Raw genomic sequence first — 9,803 nt, 5'->3', positions numbered from 1 at the left:
TAACACATTAATCTGACCAGGAAGCCAATCGTAAAGGTAGCTTTTCTGTTTATGTTTTCCCCAGTATGTGGCTTAATTAATTTTTATCGTTTTTTGTTATGTTACAGCAGGACAACTGATCATTTATTGTGGCCAACGGAATAGATCTTGATGTTCTTGTACGTTATTAGAGGTTAACCCTATTGTAATTATAAAAATGGCCAAGGATCAGCAATCTCCACGTAAAACTGTACGGGCAGACCAAACCGTAAGTCACAGAGACTGGAACTTTGGAGGGATGGTACAGTATCGTGGCTCGCCCCAATCGGCCTGATTGGGATGATTAAATCACGATAAATCGCGATAAATCGCTCATAACTACCAAACCGTTCGTTGCAGGCTCAAGTGTCTTATGTTTTTGGAATTTCCTGAAAAACCTACTTTGCGTACTAGTCCTAGGCTTTTCACCCGATCAGAGCAAAACCAGTGCTGGAAGACTCGTGGAATGAATATAATTATAAAAAAATATATACAGCTAGAAGCAGTGATTACCGGGGTTCAAGCGCTTTAAGACATTTAAGCACATATGAAAAAAGACATTATTTAGCAAGCCTGTAACCACCTAAATCAATTATTTAAAAAAAGCATTTTTGGCAATTCCTGGTAATTTACCATTGAAAAGGTTTTTTCTTTTAAACTTTTATGAATGTTATAGTGCCAGCTGTGGTCCGATCCCATTAAAACTTTGCATGCTTGTTTAGAATCACCTGTCGCATGTGCTTAGCAGGTTTCATGACGTTTTGAGTTTTCCTTTAGGCTTTACAGGATTTTGGTTACATTTGGACAGGCCCCTTTTCTAAACGACCCCTGTTACAGCTTCACAAAGTGTAGATTCAACTTTTTTTTGAGAATTATTGGCCTTGAGAGTCTAGAGAATTGTACTGCAGTGTTTTTTTCAAGATTGAGTGAAAGACCTAGAACTAGTTCGCAAAAGTAGGTTTTTGACATCTTCTTAATCAGAATTAAACTGTGTGATTAACAGCAGTAGTTCTAGAGGCAAAATTGTCTGGAATGAGGAGTTCTTTCATATGATATGTGTATGTGCAAAAAAACTGTGCAATGTACAATTGTTTACAATTTGTCCTATCGACATGAAAATCGATGTGCACGGTCTTGGTCCAAAGTGCAACAAGTGGCAATAAGGAAGCTTGCATATCTCAAAAAACATGGATGCCATAGGCCAATGGACTTTGAGCACCTATTAAACAAGGTTAACAAGGTCGCTTGGGACAATACTTGGTGGGCCTGTTTGACTCACGGCCCCAAAGGTCTCTGAGAAATTTGAAGAAAATCGGCCACTGGAGATTGTATATTGTATATAACAATTGTATATTGCATGTTTTTTTCACATATACATAAAACACACAATGTACAGTGCAGTACAATTCTGGACTCTCGGGGCAATAATTATAAAAATGTTGAAATTTACCCTTTGGGAAGCTATAACAGGGTCGTTTAGAAAAGGGGCCTTTCCATATATACCCAAAAGCCTATAAAGCCTAAATGAAAACTCAAAACTTCACAAAACCTGGTGAGCACATGCAACAGGTTATTCTAAGCAAGCATGCGTGTTTTATGGAGATTGGACAACCGCTGGTGCTATATAACACTCAAAAAAGATTCAAAAACACTGTTAGATCAGGTCCCTACGCCAGACAATTAGGATCCAGCCCTGGACACCAGATCCCGTCAGAAAATATCAGTCTTTCGGTAACAGGACAACTAGTCAGCAAGTTGTAGTTACCCCAACCCCACTAACAAGCAGGTTTCTGTCAGTTATGAAGTTGACCGATGAAAGCCAGAAAAGAGCAGAAGCAGGAGACGAAGTGATGATGGTAAAAAAAGGTATAACAGAATTTATTGAACAGTTTTAGTTGCGTATGTCTCAATGTTCAGACTTCGTCTGGGGAGTACAGCTCAAAGAACAATGATATATCAAACGGATTTAACATCCCATAAACCTTGAATTTCCATAAACATCCCCGTTATCTATTTCTTAGACCAAACAATTCATGAAACCCCACAATCATGGAACTGAACAATAAAGAAAATGCATAAGCAAGGAAAATAATAAGAAATATAAAAACATATAAATGAATAATATATATGAATAAATGAATAAATGATAAATACTTAAATAATCAAATAAATAATTAAATATGAATTATGTGAATGACTAATGATTGTAAAATGTTTATGAATAATTATGTAAATAAATGATTATAAATGAAATTAAAAACAAACAGAAAATGTAAACACAACACAATAATTTGCATGGAAGGATCTAAGGATCCTTCAACACTATATACCTATGGTAAATTACCTCAAATCACAGAAAACGTTCACATTCATGCATACACCAGATCTTCCCATCGTACGCTCGATCTCCTTACCTTACCTTATGTTATTTATTATATTTTTGCTCTATTTTAATTGTTTTGTGTTTCTTATTTAAATGCTGAAGAAACACTTACAATAGGCTGTTTTATAACAAGTCCCTTTGTTACAACATGCCCCACTATGACAAGATGAATCAGTGAGTTAATTAATAAGCTACAGTTTTTTTTTTTTTTTTTTTTTTTTGTCTAGCTTTTTAGCAGCCAAGACTTGTGTCTGTGTCTGTACAGAAAATTACTTTCATAAACCCACATTGAAAATTGTCACTGGAGTGAATCATACGCGGCCCTGCACAAAAACAATTTTGTTTTAAAACACATAAATGTTTAGCTACATAACACTTCGTACCTTTGTGTATTTTCCTGCAAGGATACTGTAAGACTGTAACTGTAAGAGCAGGATTGTTGGATTTTTTTTTTTTTTTTTTTAATCACGTAGATTATAACCTTTTAAATGGATGGACAAAATATCTCACATATAAATAATATTAAACTTAAACGGAAAACTTAACTCTTATTTTGAATTTGCCAATAAGGAAGCACTAAAAGTGAAAGTATACCATCTACTGAATGTATCACGAATCGAGTTTCGTTGTTAGCCTAGCAGAGAGCTGTCTCCATCTTAAAATGCGTTTTCCCTCATTTAATGTAAGCTAAGCATATTATAAGCGACATTTAGCAAAATTATTAGTTATCTTGTCAGGAGCTGCTCGGTGATGTTTACAATCCTCGTCTTCCTGTCGTTGGTTTATGGTGAGTTTTCGACATTTATTCGTGCTCCTATATTGTTTTCAGCCGAGGTGCTTGCATATTTGCATAGGTAGGTTTTATATTAGTTTACGTCATAAAAATGCTAGGTTTTTAGACGTTAAATCGATTAATGGCTCAGAATGATCCTTTTGCTTTCGGTTTTATTTTCAATAGTCTGGTTTTGTTAGATTTGGCGCCCCCTGCTGTTTGAGTGAATGTGCTCTCGTCACAGGGCTGGAGGGAGCTGATGTGGTCCTGTCCTGCTCTCTTATCGAGGAAGGGGGCGGGATGGGAGGCATGATGGGCGGGGCAATGTTTAAGCGCACTCCCTCTACTCTGGTCTTCAAGGATCTTGTTGGGAATGATGGTCTGTCGCCAGAGCTCGTGACCCCATATAACCCCCCTGAGACCCCTAACGCTGACGATCTCATCTTTGAGATGACCTGTAAGTGGACTGAATTTAAAGTCAGCAACTACATGTTTAAACATAAAAACATACAATATCTTTCTTCCTCCATTGTTTCTCACCCCACAGTACCATCCATTCAGATTCCTAACGCAGACTTGCTTCTTCATGCTGATTGCAATGAACAAGAAGTGGTTTGTGAGATCAGCCGTTATGTTCCTCGGGGTGCTGAGATGGATTCGCTACCTGCTCATTTTATTGGTTCAGTTCAGCTGGAAGGTGGAGGCATTAGCCTTACTCTTGTCCTGCAAACGCTTCACGGTGACACAGCAAAATCTGACACAGAACCACTTATGCAGAGTAAACTGAACCTGCCTCTCAGCCAATCTGGAACATTGCTGACAGAGGGTAATATTGTAATATGTTAATATTTTGGTCTGTGTTTCTATCTGTCTGTCTATCTATCTATCTATCTATCTATATTCTGTTCACCCACAAACTTTGCATTCACTCACAAACTATTATTGCATTTCCCCAAGAAATTAGCATTTTCTCAATAAACACTTACATTTAGCAAAAGTATTGCATTCCCCCAAGAAGCTTTGCTTTCTCTCACCAAAGTACTGGGGTCGCAAAAATATAGCTTCACTGAGAAACTTTGCATTCTCGTACAAAAATTATTTTCTCTCACAAAACATTTGCATTCTTTCACAAAACATTTGGGTTCTCTCACAAAATATTTGGGTTTTCTAAATAAAAACAGCATTTTCTCACAAAAGGTTTCCGTTCTGTAACAAAACATTTACATTCTCTCATAAAACATTTGTGTTCTATCACTAAACTTTTGCGTTCACTCAAAAAGTCTATCTCTCACTAAAATTCTGTTCTCTAACAAAACGTTTTTGTTTTCTAACAAAACATTTGCGTTCTCTCACAAGACATTCACGTTCTCTCAAAACATTTACTTTATCTCACAAAATGTTTGTTTTCTCACAAAACGTTTGCGTTCTCTTGAAAAATGTTTACTTTCTTTCACTAAACGTTCTCCCACTAAACATTTACTTGTACAAAACATTTGCATTCTCACAAAACATTTACTTTATCTCACAAAACATTTGCATTCTCACTAAATGTTTGACACATACAAACGTTACAAAACATTTACATTCTCTCATAAAATGTGTTCTATCACTAAACTTTTGCATTCTCTCAAAAACTTTTGCATTCTCTAACAAAAGGTTTCCGTTTTCTAACAAAACATTTGTGTTCTCTCACAAAATGTTTGCGTTCTCACAAAACTTTTGCGTTCTCTCAAGAAATGTTTACATTCTCTAACAAAACGTTTCTGTTCTCTAACAAAACATTTGCGTTCTCTCACAAAAAGTTCGCGTTCTCACAAAACATTTACTTTATCTCACAAAACGTTTGTGTTCTCTCAAAAAACATTCACTTTCTCTCACTAATCGTTTACTTGTACAAAACATTTGCATTCTCACAAAACATTTACTTTATCTCACAAAACGTTTGTGTTCTCAGTAAACGTTCGTGTTCTCACAAAACATTTACTTTCCCTCACTAAACGTTTGTTTTCTCACAAAGCGTTTTCATTCTAAAAAAAGTTTGCGTTCTCTAACAAAACAGTTGTGTTTTCTCACAAAAAGATGTGTATTTGAACCCTTTCCAACAATGACTATGATTTTCAGATCCATCTTTTCACACTGAGAATAACTGAGGGACTCATATGCAACTATTACAGAAGGATCAAACACTCACTGATGCTCCAAAAGAAAAAACGATGCATTAAGAGCCAGAGGTGTAAACTTTGAACAGAGTTTGTGTTCTCTAAAAAAATGGTTGCGCTCTTTGAAAACAAATTAAGCTACTCTAAAAAGAATCTAACAATAAATCATAAGTGATGGGTGCTTTCAAAACACTGCTTTATAAACCTTTACCAATCTTTAATTTTAAATGAGTAGTTTGGAGCTTGATTCAAACGTCATGTGATTACATCATGCTGTTTCAAACCTTGTTTTGATTTATTTCAAAAATCTGATGGTGAATATGAACAAGTGTCTGATGATTTTATAATGTATGTTCAGTTATAATTAATTTATTGAATCTAATACTTATGGGTCTATAATACAAAGGAGAATGATTGTTTCTGTCATCTTTCCCACTCTACCCAGTTGTGTTTGTGGTGTTTTCACGCGTCCCATCAGTCGAGGCTCCAATCGGGGGTGATGCACTGTTAGACTGTGGCTTTAGACAGAAGAACTCCGTCCCTGGGCAGGATGTGGCCCTTGAGTGGCGCATACAACACAGAGGAAATGGCCGTAAAATTCTTGATATGAAAGCGAGGGAAACAGAAACAGACGTGGAACAAGACTGTAAGTGAGAAGAATTCAGATGTTTAAAGGAAAACATGTTTGGATGCTAAATATCACACTACTGTTATACACTACAGTATTTGTGGACCGGAACAACACAAGTGCTGAAGCAGATCTTCTGGTGCGGGACGGTAATGCGTCTCTGACTCTGAAGAGGTTAAAGGTCACAGATGAGGGCACATACATCTGCACTGTCGGCTCTGGAGAGTTTCAGACTCAACAGATCGTGCAGCTGCACATCACACGTGAGTCTTTCATTGGCATACACTGAGCAGGGTCAAAAAGCCTTTTAATATTCTATAGAAAGGTGTTTTAATAATTTGTTCACATCTATTTCCTTACATTTTATTTGAAATAAATTAATGAAAGATTCCATCCTATTTCTTTACCCAGAACCTCCTCGTGTCACACTATCCGAGGAGAAACTGACATTTCAGGATACGACACCCCAGAAACTGAGCTGCCATTGTCATCGCTACTATCCTCTGGATGTCCAGGTCAGAATAAGTACAAAACCATATTCTGATCTTGTTTTGGAGTCTGTCCTTGTTTCCTGACAGCCTGTGTTCCTGTAGGTGGAGTGGTTTTCCCAGGCGCCTTCCGAAGAAGAGCCTGTCTCTTTGTCGAAAGAATCCTCCCTCTCTAGTCACCGGCAGCACAGTGATGGAACATTTTCCCTCTCCTCTCACCTCACCCTTCAGCCTGATAAAAACCCACCTGGAACGGTTATCACCTGTAGGGTGTCTCATCCCGCTTTAGAAACACCAACTGATGCCACTCTGACTGTGAACGAACCTGAGCCAGGTAAGAGATTTTTTTGTGTTAAGCTACCCTTGATTTTTTCACAAATAGTATTTTTTTATGTAAACTTACAGAGCAAACTAATCAATGAAAAAAGTGTTATATTCATATGCAAAATAATTTTATGTAGTATTAGTAAAACTGTTTAATTTCTTAATTTAAATATCCCTGAAGTCCTTTGCAAAAGAAAACTGTTGTTGTTTTTTTAACAGACACAGCCTTCTGGACAATAATTTTAATAGTGGCGATATCAGTGGTGTTTTTGTATCAAGCATTTAGAGGTGCAGGTGAGTTTAAAAGTTTAAAAATCCACACATAGCTCTACAGTTGAGGTCAAAAATTTACATACAACTTGCAGAATCTGCAAAATGTTAATTATTTAGGAAAATAAGAGGTATTGTACAAAATGCATGTTATTTTTCACATAAAAGACATTTACATACGTAAATAATAGTTACATTTATAAAAATGTCCCCGTTCAAAAGTTTACATATGGTTGATTCTTAATACTGTGTTGTTTCCTGAATGATCAATAGCTGTTTCTTTTGTTTGTTTGTTTAGTGATAGTTGTTCATGAGTCTCTTGTTTGTCCTGAGTTAAACTGCCCGTTGTTCTATAGAAAAATCCTTCAGGTCCTGCACATTCTTTGGTTTTTCAGCATTTTTGTGTATTTGAACCCTTTCCAACAATGACTGTATGATTTTCAGATCCATCTTTTCACACTGAGAATAACTGAGGGACTCATATGCAACTATTACAGAAGGATCAAACACTCACTGATGCTCCAAAAGAAAAAAACGATGCATTAAGAGCCAGAGGTGTAAACTTTGAACAGAATGAAGATGTGTACATTTTTCTTATTTTGCCTATATCTTTTTTTTTTTCATTTAGTACTGCCCTTCAGAAGCTAAAGAAGATACTTACATGTTTCCTAGAAGACAAAATAAGTTAAATTTACCATGATCTACAGATACAAAAAGTTTTCACCCGCAGTACTTAATGCATAATTTTTCATTCTGAAGCATTAGTGAGCGTTTGAACTTGCGTTTGAACTGATTCTGTAATAGTTGAGTCCCTCCATAGTCTTCAGTGTGAAAAGATGGAGTCGTTGGTAAGGGTTATATTTAGAAAAACAGCAGGCAGTTTAATCATTCAGGACAAACAAGAGACTCACAAACAATCATTCATGTAACAACACAGTATTAAGAATCAAGTGTATGTAAACTTTTGAACGGGTAATTTTTATACATTCAACTATTATTTTCTCTTATGGACTGTATGTATGTAAACATTTTATGTGAAATATCTTATTCAGGTCAGTACTAAATAAAAAAAAACATGCATTTTGTATGATGCCTCTTATTTTTGTAAATAATTAATATTTTGCAGATTCTGCAAGGTGTATGTAAACTTTTGACTTCAACTGTACATAAAAAATAAATACAATAAAAATTGCATGGAAGTGTGTGCTATATAGGTCCACAAGATGATGGGACGTTATTAAATTTACTATTATAATTTGTCTTTTAAGAGAACTGAGGACCAGTCTTCTGTGTGAACACTTGGAAGGAACCATCTTTTTTTTTTACTTCATCTGTGTGAAAGTGTCTTCAAAATGGGTTTAATTCATTCATTGTACATTTGTTGAACAGAAGTTAATGTCAAAAATCAATTTCCTGCATAACTTATTCTATAAATGTGAAATGAATTCTCTATTTTTTTTTCTGATGTTCTAATCTATTGACTGTTGTTTATTTGTTGTACATTTTCCTTGTTTTTAAATAAAAACAACAGAAGGTTTTGTTGGTGGTTTTATTGGCTTTATTAAAGTATCAGGGCATATATACATGCTGTTTATGCCATTAAAATCTAATACTGGCAGCAGAGCTGATGGCATTACTACCCTTCTGTTAAGGTATATGCTTTCATTCATATTTACACATGATAATTAGTCATCATATTTAGTTTGTATCACTCGATCATACAAGAGGAAAAGAGACAAGTCTAACAGACAACAGAAAAAAATATAAAAATCTGTGCTGACAAAGGAATGTGAAAAGCAACACTTGTATATTGCATGGCAGTATATATTATTGTTTATGCTCTGTTTGCACTGATTATCTGTGAATTCCTGTACGTTTCAGTACATTTTGGCAGCCTTGTAGCATTCACATCTTGTTCCCAGATGAGGCTTTTCCATAGAACAGGAAAATGAGGCTTATAACAGGCAGTTAATAGTAATAAATAAACATATCACACATAAAACAGTCAAACAGTGGGATTATTCTGCCATGCAAGTCAAAAGAAACAAATTAATCTTTTTATATTCTTAACACCTTATATGCTTTCGATGTGTACAAGCACTTTTCCCCTTTATTAGTTTTTGCATTGTATTTTTATATTTAAGGAAACCTTAAAATTATTAAGTAAATGTAGTTTAAATGCAGCTTTAAAGGGCTCTAAACGATCCCAGCCGAGGAAGAAGGGTCTTATCTAGCGAAACGATCGGTCAAATCTTTCGGAAAATAAAAATTTGTATACTTTTTAAGCACAAAAGCTTGTGTAGCACAGGCTCTGGGATGCGCGTTCACGTACTATCGAATCACGTCGGAAGGTCACGTGGGCATAGGCGGGACTACAGACTCAGTGTTTACAAAGCGAACACGCAAATACTATCAAACGCCGTTTACAAACAAAAAGGTACAACGATGTTGGACTATTCTGAAGTTGTAGGAGAAAATAACATTGAGTTTTTCGACATACTCTACCTTTTTGAGTCGGAGTGCAGAGACTATGAACTTGTGGTGATTCGAAGACGTGATTCGTAGTAGTGATGGGACGTTCGGATCATTTTACCGACTCAGACCTTTGACTCTCGTTCAGCAAAATGAACTAATCTTTTTTCGAGTCATTTCGTTCATTTTGGCAAAATCAGCATCACGTGACAGCCCCATAAGACGAATGAACGACTCGAAAAACCCGAAGACTCGAAACAGGTGAACTAATTCCAGTACAGAGCCTAAT

The 9,803-nt window shown here is 35.9% G+C and overlaps 1 protein-coding gene across 1 annotated transcript; it reads left to right on the top strand.

Moving 5' to 3' along the window:
- The first annotated feature begins 2,981 nt into the window (after positions 1-2,981).
- On the top strand, positions 2,982-8,580 carry tapbpl (TAP binding protein like). The gene is made up of 9 exons (XM_051130703.1): positions 2,982-3,188; positions 3,418-3,630; positions 3,721-3,999; positions 5,778-5,978; positions 6,056-6,223; positions 6,372-6,475; positions 6,554-6,782; positions 6,992-7,066; positions 8,311-8,580. The coding sequence occupies exons 1-9, from the start codon at positions 3,152-3,154 to the stop codon at positions 8,316-8,318; spliced, it is 1,314 nt and encodes a 437-aa protein (XP_050986660.1). The 5' UTR covers positions 2,982-3,151; the 3' UTR covers positions 8,319-8,580.
- Positions 8,581-9,803: the final 1,223 nt, after the last annotated feature.

This window comes from Labeo rohita, chromosome 16 (genome assembly GCF_022985175.1).
Source record: "Labeo rohita strain BAU-BD-2019 chromosome 16, IGBB_LRoh.1.0, whole genome shotgun sequence".
NCBI lineage: Eukaryota > Metazoa > Chordata > Actinopteri > Cypriniformes > Cyprinidae > Labeo > Labeo rohita.
The sequence above is the reverse complement of the archived record's forward strand: the minus strand, read 5'-3'. Positions and strand labels throughout refer to the sequence as shown.

Excerpts from the sequence above, each read along its gene's own strand:
- tapbpl (XM_051130703.1), top strand. The coding sequence starts at position 3,152 with ATGTTTACAATCCTCGTCTTCCTGTCGTTGGTTTATG. Across the intron at positions 5,979-6,055 it reads AACAGACGTGGAACAAGACT|TATTTGTGGACCGGAACAAC; the intron begins GTAAGTGAGAAG and ends TATACACTACAG. Across the intron at positions 6,783-6,991 it reads TGTGAACGAACCTGAGCCAG|ACACAGCCTTCTGGACAATA; the intron begins GTAAGAGATTTT and ends TTTTTTTAACAG.